Genomic DNA, 14,470 nt, shown 5'->3' on the forward strand with positions numbered 1-14,470 from the left:
TAGGTTTTTTCAGAGGAGAAAACTCCCACAAATGTTAATATTCTGGTAAATATTGAGGGTTTGAAGGTCGGATATCATGAAAACCAATATGTTTATATTTACCGGCCTGTTCGGTGTTCAGCCTACAGCAGCTTAGCTCCACCCATTCACACTACAGTTTGAATAAGACACAATTTAATGTAAAAATGTGATATATGAGCTTTAGACATGCCTTTTGTTTAAATAAAAGCATTTTATTAAAGACAAGTTTATTCTTCTTTACGTTTTTGACTCCTCTAGTTGGCTTTTTATTGTGCACACATTATAAAGTCATGAATATGATATAACTTTGAAAGGAAACACTCTGGATTTAGAGTTCATACTCACTTTTGGATTCTGTTGTACATTTCTGTCACATTAGTTTCTGTCAGATAGTAAACTGCTCTTGTTAACCAGCATAAACCATTCAGATCACTTTAGCTAGCTACTTCTAATACTAGCTGCATGAAAAACCACTCAGTTCTTTAATTCGTATACTGAAAAGGCTAAATCTCATCCATTATACGCTTGTTGTGGTGGTGAAATTTCATAGCTATGGTTAGCAAACCTTACTGAAGCTCAGTGATGTTTGTAGCTTTTTCGCAAGAAAAAGTAGCCAGCTCACCCATTTACATGTCTAAAGCACACTGTTAGTTGCTGTTGTGTTCTATACCTGGTAACCTGGGGTGTGGAAATGGGACTGAGGGATTGGCGGTGGGCAGGTTTGGAGGCTACAGGCCACACAGGTTACCATGATTATGGTACCACACAGTTCAAACAAGAGCATACTGACAGAAGGTCTGCTGTGTGCTGTCAGTGCTTAAGCTCAGCATGTTTCCTTTAGATCTTACGATACGTCCTGATTATGTTATGAGTTACTGCAGAAAATATAATCCCTGCACATGTAAAACAAGTGGGTTTTTAATATCTGGTGAACTCTTTAGCTGCTAATATATTGTTGGTGCTGTTGTGGGTATATCCTACATTAGCACACAGCTGCTCTGTGTTCACTAAATTGCTCTGTCTATGTCTCGTCAGTTGGAATCGTCCAGTGATCTGCAGCAGAAGCGCAGCAGGGAAGAAGTGGTGGATATCGATGATCCTGAGACGCGTCGATTCCCGTACCCGTTTAACGAGCTGCTGGTGTGGGCCGTGCTGATGAAGAGGCAGAAGATGTCTCTGTTCTTCTGGCAGCACGGAGAGGAGTCCATGGCCAAAGCCCTGGTGGCCTGCAAACTTTGCCGTTCCATGTGCTACGAAGCCAAAAAGAGCGATGTGGTGGATGACACATCTGAAGAGCTTAAAGAATACTCTAAGTAAGTCTTATTCACTTATTCACTTGATTCTGATACATCAGCTCACAGACGCCTTGTGCTGCTGACATCACCCCCTTTTTAGTGATGCAGGGAGAGAGCGTCATTCACCCACCCGGAGGGAGCAGGGCCAATTTTACTCTCTCTGCGCTGGCAGATGATGGCAAAGCTGCATGAGTGGGGATTCAAACTTGCGAGCACAGACAGAGCTGAGCCCGGGCTACAGCAGAGGCTACAATGTCATATCATGGTGTATAAAACCAAGCAGCTACAAAACTACAAACATTAGTGAAAGAATAGGTCTCTGCTCTCAGGAGCTCAGTGAACTGCAGCACTGTGGTACAGTGATAGGATGCAGCACCTGTATAACAAGTGTAGTCGTGAAATTTCTTCACTACTCACTACTAAATATTCCACAGCCAACTGTCAGTGATATTACAACACAGTGGCAGAGACTGAGAAGGACAGAGACTCTGTGCTCTGACAGTGTAAAATAACAGAGCGGGGTCAGCGGATGCTGAGGAGCAGAGTGCACCAAGAGTTCTGCAGAGTCACTACACCAATCACCACACACCTCCATCCAGCTCCATCCAAACCTCACATTACCAAACACAGCAATTCAGATGAGCACAGGATACTTTTGGTAAAATAGTGTTGTCATTCTTCTCTGAATTATAATTTCAATTTCATGTGTTTGTGTTTAGTGAATTTGGTACGCTGGCTGTGGATCTGTTGGAGCAGTCGTTCCGTCAGGACGAGCTGATGTCAATGAAGTTGTTGACGTATGAGCTGAAGAACTGGAGTAACTCTACGTGTCTAAAGCTGGCCGTGTCGTCTCGCCTGCGGCCCTTTGTGGCTCACACCTGCACGCAGATGCTGCTGTCCGACATGTGGATGGAACGGCTCAACATGCGCAAAAACTCCTGGTACAAGGTGCAAAACTTCAGCCAGATCAAACTAACCCTCAGTGCAGTTCAGTGGTTGAGAAACACACATTCAGAATAAGGACTATTGTAGGAAACCAAATATTTTAATGATTACAGCAGAAATATACAGCTCTAAAAAAAATAAGAGATCGTTTAAAAATTATGAGTTTTTTTTTTATTTTAACAAATTGAAAACCTCTGGAATATAATCAGAAGGAAGATGCATGATCAAACCAAACTGAACTGCTTGAATTTTTGCACCAAGAGTAAAGCAGCATAAAAAGCAGTGTGTAAGACTGGTGGAGGAGAACATGATGCCAAGTGATTACCTGTACCTGTGATTAAAAACAGGGTTATTCCACCAAATATTGATTTCTGAACTCTTAAAACTTTATGAATATGAACTTGTTTTCTTTGCATTATTTGAGGTCTGAAAGTTCTGCATCTTTTGGTGTTTCAACCATTTCTCATTTTCTTTAAATAAATGCTCTAAATGATAATATTATTATATGGAATTTGGGAGAAATGCTAGCTGAAGTTTATAGAATAAAACAACAATGTTCATTTTACTCAAACATAAACCTATAAATAGCAAAGTCAGAGAAACTGATTCAGAAACTAAAGTGGTCTCTGATTTTTTTTCAAAGCTGTATACGAAGGAAAACACAACGAATCATGTAGTGACTTAAAAGTGTTAAACAAACCAAAATACTCTGTGAAGCATTTAGGTGCTCTTATCTGGGGAGCTGTTTAGTTGTGGATTCTAAAGCTGGAGGTACGTCTCAGTCTTCTTCTCCCGGGGTGGTCCTGATGAGTGCCAGTTTCATCCTAAAATATTTGATGGTCTTTGTTGACTTGAGGACACTTTTAAAGTTCTTGAAAGTTGCAGATTAAGAAATTAAGGAAAGTTCAATTATTTTTTTTCTTTAATTAGTTGAGTAGTTCTTCTCATAATATGTATTAGAACATTACTCAAATAGAGCTATTCACTGTACACATGTAACTCTACCTCTTTACTACTTTACAACTGATGCTCTCAAACACATTAAGAGACAAGAAATTCAAGCTGTTAACTGAAAGCCTGAATTCCAGGGGACTCTACCAGGGGTTTGTTTAACATTTTTTTGTTAACTAAATAATTCCACATACTTTTCTGCATAGTTTGGAGCAAATCTGTGGCTTACCATACTTTAGATGTAATTTTCTTATACTACAGTTTCCATATACATTGCATATTTTTGTCTCTCTCTCTGTGTGCGCCTCTCTCTCTCTGTGTGCGCCTCTCTCTCTCTGTGTGCGCCTCTCTCTCTCTGTGTGCGCCTCTCTCTCTCTGTGTGCGCCTCTCTCTCTCTGTGTGCGCCTCTCTCTCTCTGTGTGCGCCTCTCTCTCTCTGTGTGCGCCTCTCTCTCTCTGTGTGCGCCTCTCTCTCTCTGTGTGCGCCTCTCTCTCTCTGTGTGCGCCTCTCTCTCTCTGTGTGCGCCTCTCTCTCTCTGTGTGCGTCTCTGTGTTTGTCACTTTCTGTGCATGTCTGCGTCTCTGTGTGTCTGTGTGTGACTTTCTGTGTGTGCGTGCATCTCTGTGCACATGTTCGTCTCTGTGCGCGTGTGCTTCTTTGTGCGTTTGCATCTCTGTGTCTGTGCGTGGGCGTCCGTGTCTATGTGTGGATCTCTCTGTGCGTCTCTGTCTGCGTCTGTCTGTGTGTGTATGTGTGTGACTTTCTGTGTGTGCGTGCATCTCTGTGAACATGTGCATCTCTGTGCGCGTGTGCTTCTCTGTGCGTCTGCATCTCTGTGTCTGTGCATGGGCGTCTGTGTCTGTGCGTGCGTCTCTGTGTGTAGGTGATCCTGAGTATCCTGGTGCCTCCTGCGATCCTGGCTCTGGAGTATAAGAGTAAAGCGGAGATGGCACATATACCCCAGTCTCAGGATGCCCATCAAATGACAATGGAGGACAGTGAGCACAACCTGCAGAATCCCGACGACATTCAGATGGTACGTTCCCAAACACACTCACTCTTACAGTCTCTCCTAAAATTTCTGAAATAAAACAGTAGTGCACTGTTACATGGTAAAGCAGAAAAAAACCCTGATTGGTATCAGGGGAAATAAAAAGAATGAATTAGATATTGATGTATTTCAACAACATTATCAGTGAAAAAAAAATAGTTCTCATGACCTTTCTCTTTGTGTGTGTGTCTACATATAGGATGTGTTTAAGGAGACTCGAATAAATGACCATGTGGAGGTGAAGCATGAAACCGAGGTTGTGACACGTTCACGACGTCTGCCAATCATGCGCAAGTTTCATGCCTTCTACCACGCCCCCATCGTCAAGTTCTGGACCAACACGGTACTGCCTTCCCACGCTCTGCGCCTGTGTTTGTGGCTCCAGGCTGTTTTCCATCAGTGCTAGCTCAGGTGTGAGGTCAGGTGTTAGTGAAGGTGATAGCATCAGTGAGATAATCACACACAAACACACACACACACACACACACACACTAAACTTACTGAGAAACTGAAGTCGCCTGCTCATTCATCATATGTATTTTATTCTAATTTCACTGCTCATCTTAAATATTATTTGCATTGTGGTGTTAAAAACCTTGATTTAAAATGATTGTATGGTAGAACTGCTTGTGTACTTTGGGTCATTGAATTTCTGCACGACTCAACAGCGTTTTGGCTTTAATTCTTAAACAAATTACCTGTTATTCTCTCGAATGCTTAGAAAGGGACAAAGAACCCAATAATAACATCTAAAGATATTTAGTCCTGTCTTTTCTCAGTTGTGGTCAGTGTTCATGACTCAGCCCTCATAAGACATTACAGTGGGCAAGAATGACATATATGGCAGAACACCTCAGTTAGAATCAATACTATTTATGAAGAATAGAAATGTTTTGTCTAAATGCTTAGTTTTGTCTAGATACACCTTGAAGATCTATATTATGGACAATTAATCTAAACCCTACACTTTTTTTTCAGTAAGTCAAAATATCCGGCTGTGAAGCATGGTGGTGGTAGTACATGTAAATGTAAATGTATGATGATCTGAGGAAGCTTTCCTGCATTAGAATATGGATGCCTTTCTACTACTGAGAAAACTAGTCATTCTTTTTCTGGGCAGTGACAGTTGATCTGTTTGTTAGCTAAAACTAAACGGCAGTTGTGTTATGTAACAAGACAGTGACCTGCTGCACAATGACTAGAATTGGGAAATTGAAAGTTTTGGAATGGCTTAATTTACTTATATAATACTGATATATATATATATACATATATTTTGAATTGAGCTAGCCAGTGCTCTCGGAGGAAAGCGCAGCGACTCGGTTCTGATACATCAGCTCACAGACTCCTAGTGCTGATCGACATCACCCTTTGGAGTGATGAGGGGAAAGAGCGCCATTTACTGTACCCACCCAAAGAGAACAAGGCCAATTGTGCTGCAGCAAGCTGCATGACTGGGATTTGAACCAGCGATCTCCCGATAATAGTGACAGTGCTTTAGACCGTTGGACTACTGAGTCAATAAAGACATTAATGATCATAATAATTATACTTGTCCACACCCTTGATGATCAGCTAATTTTATAAAAAATGTATGCAAACGACCATGAAATTCCACTTGCCATTATACACACATCTATAAAAATGAGTGTGTTCTTGTCACGTTTTTTGGTGATGTGTGTTAAAGGTGTTGTGTTTCTCCACAGCTGTTCTATCTGGTTTTCCTGATGCTCTACTCGTATGTAGTTTTGGTGAAGCTGCCAATATTTCCCTCGCCGCAGGAGTGGGCCGTCATCCTGTACATCTTTACCTCCGCTATTGAGAAGATTCGGGAGGTAACGCACATGCACACGCACACGCACACACACACACACACACACACACACAGATTAAGGTACACCAGTGACAATCATGTCCTCCAACCTATACGTTTTTTTTTTTTTTTAATTGGGCCCCAGTATTTATTTATTTTTTTATCTTTAGCACAGATGAAAATATTGATTCTAATGCCTAAAGCTGTAAATAATTGCAGATTAGATGTATGGATATCAATTTATTTTGCTTGTTTATTACATTTGCTTTCACATTAATTTAGCAGACAATTACATAGCAGACAATATGAACCCAAGGTATTTTATGGTTTGTCTGGCCAACTTTAATTAAAATTAAAATAAACACCCATTGCTGTATTTCAGGCCTTCAGGACCTTCAAAAATAATAGAAATAATAATAATATATCACTTTGAAATGTTGATTTTCTTCTAATTAAACAAAGCTTGGCACCAAAAATACCAAAGCAATCAATTGATTTGGGTGTTCTTTTCTTCCATTCTTCAAGTCTGTGTTGAAAGATGGCTGGATTAGTGCAACAATTAATTCGTTAATTTTACATTTTGTTGTGGCAGTTACATTATATAAACCCATTTTTGTAACCTTTGTAAACAAGCATATTTTTTAAGAAATTAGAAGTATATCTATTTCTTCACACATTCGTCTTCTCCATTTTTTTTTGTTCCTCCTCTGCTCCTCAAAAACTTTCACGGAAGTGCTTTGCACTAAATTAAAAGTACAATTCAATTAAATTCATTTTTATTTATAAAGCAGTTTTTACAACAGAAGTTGTCACAAAGCAGCTTTAGTGAGAAAAGCAGGTCCATGCCTCTTATGAGCAAAAACCACAGAGATGCCAATTATTGTGGTGAAACAGTGGAAAGGAAAAACTTCCTTTACATTAAGAGGAAGAAACCTGCTTGTTGCAAACAAGTAATAATCAAATAACAGAATAAAACAACAGTACAGAGAGATAATGTGAGCTACAGCTAAAGCTAATGTAACAGGTACTAATTTATGACACACAGGCAGTGGAGAGCCGGGCAGGGAACATCAGGAACAGGGCATCTCCATACATGTAAAAAAAAAAAAAACACAGCTAACTGAGCTGTTTGTTCCTGTGCAGATGTTTATGTCTGAGGGAGGAAAGATCAGCCAGAAGATCAAAGTGTGGTTCAGCGACTATTTTAACCTGTCTGACTTCATCGCCATCGTCATGTTTGCGGTGGGCTTCGGGCTGCGCTTCGGTTCTGGAAACGTCTTCATAGCCGGCAGACTCATTTACTGTCTGAACATCATATTCTGGTACGTTCGTCTCCTCGACATCCTTGCCGTCAATCAGCAGGCTGGACCTTACGTCATGATGATCGGCAAGATGGTGAGTAACTCCAGATTCACAGTCTAAATAAGATTGCTTTGGAATTTTATTTAGTTTTGTGTATTGCTTCTCTTGGTAAATAGAAAGTTAACTGGCTCTGTGTGTGTTTGTCTGTAGGTGGCTAATATGTTCTACATTGTGGTGATCATGTGTGTGGTGTTGGTGACATACGGTGTTCCCCGTAAAGCCATCCTGTACCCAAACTCCGAGGCAGAGTGGTCTCTGATCATCGATGTGGTCTTCCAGCCGTACTGGATGATGTATGGAGAAGTGTACGCATATGAAATTGATGGTATGATTAAGCAGCAAGTTATCGCTGGATTTTATTCTTGCTAGGAGGTTGGTGTGTGTGTAAGTAAGTGTAAGTAAGTGTGTGTGTGCTGCTTGCAGTGTGTGGTAACACCACTGACCCCAATGTGAAGCACCTGTGTACGACGGGGGTGTGGCTGACACCGGCTCTGCAGGCCGTCTACCTCTTCATCCAGTACATCCTTATGGTCAACCTGCTCATCGCCTTCTTCAAGTGAGCAACACACACACACATACACACCCCTATCACACCAAGATCTTGCTGCAGCGTTGATGATTGTAGAGTCTGACCACTGCACAAAGCCTTTTCCGGCACAAAAGTAGTAAAATAGACTTTAAAAGAAGTCTAACGAGGCAAGATGTTAATCTACACAGATTTTTCTCCTGAAAACTGTTTGTTTGGGTGAGCAAAGCGCTTCTGTTTATTTACAGTAAGCTTAGATTCCCAAATTTCTCCAGCACTAAGTCTGGAGCATTAGCATTAGCAGCTAATGCCGCCCGACATCGCTACACTGAGAAACCCTGAGTGTTTCGTTATGCCAGGGTGATATTAGCTATTAGACGCACATAGTTTGTTTTAACACTGTAAACACGCAAACTACAGTCTGATATACTTGCCTCTGATTAAGAAAAAGAGCTAGTGGTTAGTGCAGTCAGCAGCTAATGCTGCTCCAGCAGTGCTAGCCAGTGTTAGCAGCAGATGACAGGCCGATAATACTTACCTCTGAACGGCGAAAGAGCTAGTGCTTAGCGCGGTTAGCATGTAATGCTAATGCTGCTCCAGGAGTGCTAGCCGGAATAGCATCAGGCGACAGGCCGATAGTACTCACCTCTGAACGATGAAAGAGCTAGTGCTTATTGCGGTTAGCAGGTAATTCTAATGCCGCTCCAGCAGTGCTAGCCGGGGTTTGCAGCAGACGACAGGCCGATAATACTCACTTCTGATCAGAGAAAGAGCTACCCCTTAGCGCGGTTAGCAGGTAATGCTAATGCTGCTCCAGCAGTGCTAGCCAGGGTTAGCAGCAGGCGACAGACTGATAATACTTACCTCTGGACCGCGAAAGAGCTATGCCTTAGTGCGGTTAGCAGGTAATGCTAATGCTGCTCCAGCAGTGCTAGCCAGGGTTAGCAGTAGGCGACAGGCCGATAATACTCACCTCTGTTTGGAGAAAGAGCTACTGCTTAGCACGGTTAGCAGATAATTCTAATGCTGCTCCAGCAGTGGTTAGCAGCAGGCGACAGACTGATAATACTCACCTCTGGACCACCAAAAAGCTAGAGCTTTGTGCGGTTAGCGGCTAATGCTAATACTCCTCCAGCCTCGGTGCTTTTTACAACCTGACTGGTCGAATACATATACATACATAAGGTGCACCGGATTATAAGGTGCACTAATGATTTTTGGAAAATGAAAGAATTTTAGGTGCACCTTATAGTGTGAAAAATAGGGTAAATTAATGTAATAAACATGAAGTGATACCGCTGATATAGCAGCACTGGATTATAAGGCATTCAAAGAGACACTATAAGAAAATCTAATTCAGCAGGTCTCACCGCAGGGTGGTGGTGAAGGATAGCTAACTAAGTTAAGTAAAGCTAAGCTAAGTAAACAAAAGTAATAAAAAATAGACTTTAAAAGAAAGTCAAACAAGGCAAGATGTACAGTAAGCTTAGATTCCCAAATGTCTCCAGCACTAAGGCTGGAGCATTAGCATTAGCAGCTAATGCCACCCGACAGCGCTGCACTGATGAACCCTGAGTGTTCCAGTAAGCCAGGGTGATATTAGCTAGCGATTCGTCACACATAGCTTTTTTTAACACTGTAAACACGCAGATTACAGTCCGATATACTAAAATAAAATAAAATAAATTAAATAAATAAATAGGGGGGAGGGGGGGGGGTAAAATTTAATTTTAACAAAGGAGCGGAAAAAGGGGGAGGGGGGTACATAATCTCTCCATTGAAACATCTGCAGAAAGTGCAGAGTATTTAGTTCATAAGCAATTTAAAATAAATAGCTAAACAAACACAGAATAGACTGCTTTTAAGAATATCACAATATCATGTAAAAATGTTGATATTATTGCATACAATACTATATTGCACACTGCTAATGACAGTATAGCTGAACAGGTGTGTGTGTCTGTGTGTGTTCTCCACAGTAATGTGTACCTGCAGGTGATGTCCATTTCTAACCTGGTGTGGAAATATCAGCGGTATCACTTCATCATGGCGTACCATGACAAGCCTGTGCTGCCCCCTCCCCTCATCATCTTCTACCACATCTCCTCATTCCTCAGCTTCCTCTGCAAACGCAGGAAGAAGGACAGCGCTTACGGACCAAGTACTAAACACACACGCACACATACACACACACACACAAACACAGAGAGAGAGAGAAAGTGTCTCACAGTCCCTCATTCACATACTCTCCCTCTCGCTCCCTCCTGCAGAGCTCTTCCTGACGGAGGAGGACCAGAAGAAGCTTCACGATTTCGAGGAGCAATGTGTGGAGACGTATTTCCATGAGAAAGACGACAAGTTTCACTCTGGGAGTGAAGAGAGAATCAGACTTACCTCAGACCGGTCAGTACTACACTGAACACTAAACCAAACACTTCATTAAACACTTCACTACAGTAGGGCTGCAGCTAATGATTATTTTGGAAGTCGACTAATCTGAGGATTTGTTTTTTGATTAGTCGATTATTTAACGATTATGTCTGCCATGTCTTTCATCTCTAAAAAAAGTTGAAACAGCTGAACATGAGATTATTTAAATGTCTGGATGCTGTTTAAATGTGGAAAATACTGATATTAAGTGAGTAAATATGTGGTATCTGTTGTGTTTGGCCATTTTTGGAGGCGTAAGCTACATTTTTCAAAGTCAGATACAGGACATACATATCCAACCCAACCCCAATCCACAGAAACAGTCAAAACCATCAAGAAGAAGAAGAAGAAGAAAAAAAAGGCGGGAGAGGAGGACAAAAATACAATTAAATAAACAAAATAACTATAAAAGTGGGGGGAATAAAATGAAAGGCTCATCGCCTTTCAAGGTGTCACACACTCTAATATTTGGTTGGACCTCCTTTAGCTTTGATTACAGCACACATTCACTGTGGCATTATTTCAGTAAGCTTCTGCAGTGTCACAAGATTTATTTCAATCCAGTGTTGCATTAATCTTGCAGCAGCATTAATGATGGTAGAGTCTGACCACTGCACCAAGCCTTCTCCATCCAGCACATCCCAAAGATTTAGGGGCACTATCAATGAACATCTATTTTCTGGTCTATTTTTATACATAAGCAGCACTGGATTATAAGGCATTCAAAGAGACACTATAAGAAAATCTAATTCAGCAGGTCTCACCGCAGGGTGGTGGTGAAGGGTAGCTAACTAAGTTAAGTAAAGTTAAGCTAAGTAAACAAAAGTAATACAATAGACTTTAAAAGAAAGTCAAACGAGGCAAGATGTTAATCTACAGAGATTTCTCTCCTGAAAACTCTTTATTTGGGTGAGTAAAGTGCTTCTGTTTATTTACAGTAAGCTTAGATTCCCAAATGTCTCCAGCACTAAGGCTGGAGCATTAGCATTTGCAGCTAATGCCACCCGAAAGCACTGCACTGATTGTACCTGAGTGTTCCGGTAAGCCAGGGTGATATTAGCTAGCGATTCGTCACACATAGCTTGTTTTAACATTGTAAACACGCAGATTACAGTCTGATATACTAAAATAAATAAATACAAAAATAAAAGGAGGCGGTATATGGGATCCCAGAATTTAATTATACGGACCCGAGCGTCAGTACGTAATCTCTCCATTGAAATAAAGCTGTATATTTCCATGAGCCAGCTTTTGAAAGAAGGAGCAGAAGATGATTTCCAATGTAGCAAAATCAATTTCTTAGCTACCACTATGGTGGCCATCACTACACATTGAACTCTATATGGAAATCTGGATAGAAAAGTTGAGCAGCCACAGCTTATGAGAATAGGCTCAGGTTCTGGGGGATGTTCAGCACTTTTGAAAGCCATACAAAAATGTTACAACAAAAAGGCTGTAAATCATGTGATAAACAAGTGGGTCAGAGTGCCTTTTTCTATGGAGCATTTCTCACAGCAGCCATCCTGAGACAAGTCTCCCAAGGAGGCCAAACCTTGGTTTTCAAGATCAAGAAAAAACTTATCAGTTTTAGCAGGAATGAATTTATTATTGAATGTAAAATGAGTATGTATGGAATTTGGTGGCCCCTTTGTAACAAGCTTAATTTAGTTTAGTATTTTTAACTAGTTTTTAATTATGTAATTATTGTTTGTGGCAATTTTACCAGATGACAGTTTTGTATATAGAAACGAAGGTAAGGAGGTCAGAGGAGAGCAACTGGCCTCCACCTTGACCCACAAAAGGGTGCGTCTCGAAGCAAGACCTGAATGGGAACCAAGCTGCCAGAATGAAACAGCTCTGGCATTAGCTGCCCAATAAAAATGTTTTAAATTAGGTAAATTCAAGCCTCCATCTGCAGCGCTTTTTTGTAAGTGAATCTTGGAGATGTCTTTTCGGTACAGATGAAAGAGGATACAGAAGAATCGATTAACCGAAATAAGGAGTCAGGAAGGGAGAAAGAAAGGCAGAACGATCATTTTATGCATTATTCCTTCCAACCATCGAAAAAAAATCCTAAATAAATCCATCCATCATTTTTTATGAGTCTGCTAAAAGAGTTTGGTGTCAGGAATCAAATGCTTCAATGAACCATTCAGCTGCTTCCTTACTGTGATATCCCAATAAGAGAACACCTGCATAAAACCACCCTGCACCACCCCTCACCCTGCCCCATCCTCTAGATCAGTTCAAGATCCGTCATATTGGTAATTTAATTTGAGAAGCTCAGACAGTAAACAGCAGATTATTATCCAGCAGACTTTGTCTGAGAGAGGGATCTGTACCTTCTGTCCTTGGTATGTCAGCAGATAAGGGAGATGAGCTTCTATTGCAGTTAAACTAAACTAGCCTGCAACTAGTTTTGCAATTTAGCACAATCTACCCCTGATATGTGTTAATTGCTCAGCATAAACATGCCGTTGCCAGCAATTGCTTATCTGCATAAAAGTGTCAGAGCCCCTAAACGGCTCATTCTAAAAGGGACTAAAACTGGTAGGAATAGAGCTGGTGAGATCCTTATCTTCATGTGAGAGTGATTTTGTATAAAGAACTTCATGAACATGTTCTGTATAACCCATAGACCTATTCTAATGTCTGTAAAAGGAAGTACAATATATCCCATTTATAACAGGTTACCAAAAAACACATCTTTACATCTTTAAACTGTTTTACATAACTGTTTCCCTCCCCTTAACTCCTTTCTCCAGTACTTTCATGTCGTTTAAGCATTCAACAGTGATTTTACTCAATTGAACACCAGGTACACCATTAAATACACCCTACAGACACATGGCACCATTAACCACTACTCTAGAAGAACCTTACACCACTAAACACAACTCTATATCCTCAAACTTCTTTACAGAAACATTAAACCAGAGCAAAACACCAACCGCACACACTCATACATCATCTTCACACACACAGACTTAGAACTAAAGAGAGCAAAGCTACACCGGTTTCCTCTGTGCTGTGTTTTTACAGGGTGGAGACGATGAGTATCCAGCTGAGAGAGGTGGGGAACAGGGTCAATTTTATAAAGCGTTCTCTGCACTCGCTAGACTCTCAGATCGGTCACCTGCAGGACCTTTCAGCACTGACCGTGGACACTCTGAAGGCTCTGACTGCACAGAGAGCCTCTGAGGCCAGCAAGGTGGGTGCAATACAGTGGCGAGAGAAATAATGTGAAATGTGAAACCTTTGGAACGTCATGGTTTCAGGTGTGCAGCAATGTTCTTATTCCATCATTTTTTCGTTCATTTTAAACAGTTTAGTTTTGGTCTCTAGTATGAATAAATGTCATGTGAGCCATTTTTTGAGAAGCTTTTAAAAAGTGCTCAGGTGTTTCTATTTAGCCCTGCTTTAGCTAACTAAATTAGAGGTCTCTGAAGAAAGACAGGATTTGGCTCTTGCTCATGAATATTCATACATGCAAATATATCGCCTCTGATTGGCTCCCCCCACAGTCAATTTTACAGCTCTAAAACTAAAAGAACAAAATGTTTTTAGAGATACAGCCTTAGTTATAAAGATACAGCACTGAGTGCGAGATAAAGTTAACCCTTAAACTTCACTTAACTTCAGACTCGATCGGCCCCGCAGCCGAGAAATGTTAGCAATGCCTTAATAAATTAGCCAAGCCCCAGAGTTCACTCTATATCATAAAATCCGATGCGAACATTGCCCGCTTTGACCAGTGTTCTGTTAAGTTGTGCACCCTTTTTTATTTAAGGTCTTGGTAAAACGCAGAATCAACCGGAGATCCGTTTTAAACCTATAGTTTTAAACCTATAGTTACTAAAGCTAACTAGCTCTCTAAACAGAAGCTGTAAACTCCTTTTTCTGCTGTAGCCAGGTTTAACTCTGTCTGTGGGCGGTCCTGAGCAGAGGTGGGTGAGGCTATGAACTTACTGGCTGATGTCGACACCCTAACCTAATGTCTCTCTGATCAACTCTAATTTCTGAGAATTGTCTTTTACTAGCTACTGCAGAGGCTGAGGAAAAGTTGCATATGCAGC

At 41.0% G+C, this 14,470-nt stretch overlaps 1 protein-coding gene across 4 annotated transcripts in view; it reads left to right on the forward strand.

Annotated features, from left to right (window-relative positions):
• The window catches only part of trpm7 (transient receptor potential cation channel, subfamily M, member 7), a 94,930-nt gene that overhangs the window by 50,526 nt on the left and 29,934 nt on the right, over positions 1 to 14,470 (forward strand). For all 4 annotated transcript variants that reach the window (XM_049483356.1, XM_022687043.2, XM_022687044.2 and 1 more), the window contains exons 16-26: positions 1,057 to 1,334; positions 2,036 to 2,264; positions 4,096 to 4,248; positions 4,463 to 4,606; positions 5,970 to 6,098; positions 7,220 to 7,471; positions 7,589 to 7,763; positions 7,862 to 7,994; positions 9,944 to 10,125; positions 10,235 to 10,367; positions 13,437 to 13,605. In XM_049483356.1, coding sequence (XP_049339313.1) covers positions 1,057 to 1,334; positions 2,036 to 2,264; positions 4,096 to 4,248; positions 4,463 to 4,606; positions 5,970 to 6,098; positions 7,220 to 7,471; positions 7,589 to 7,763; positions 7,862 to 7,994; positions 9,944 to 10,125; positions 10,235 to 10,367; positions 13,437 to 13,605 — 1,977 coding nt within the window. The remainder of the gene's footprint in view (positions 1 to 1,056; positions 1,335 to 2,035; positions 2,265 to 4,095; positions 4,249 to 4,462; positions 4,607 to 5,969; positions 6,099 to 7,219; positions 7,472 to 7,588; positions 7,764 to 7,861; positions 7,995 to 9,943; positions 10,126 to 10,234; positions 10,368 to 13,436; positions 13,606 to 14,470) is intronic.

Source organism: Astyanax mexicanus, chromosome 9, assembly GCF_023375975.1.
Source record: "Astyanax mexicanus isolate ESR-SI-001 chromosome 9, AstMex3_surface, whole genome shotgun sequence".
NCBI lineage: Eukaryota > Metazoa > Chordata > Actinopteri > Characiformes > Acestrorhamphidae > Astyanax > Astyanax mexicanus.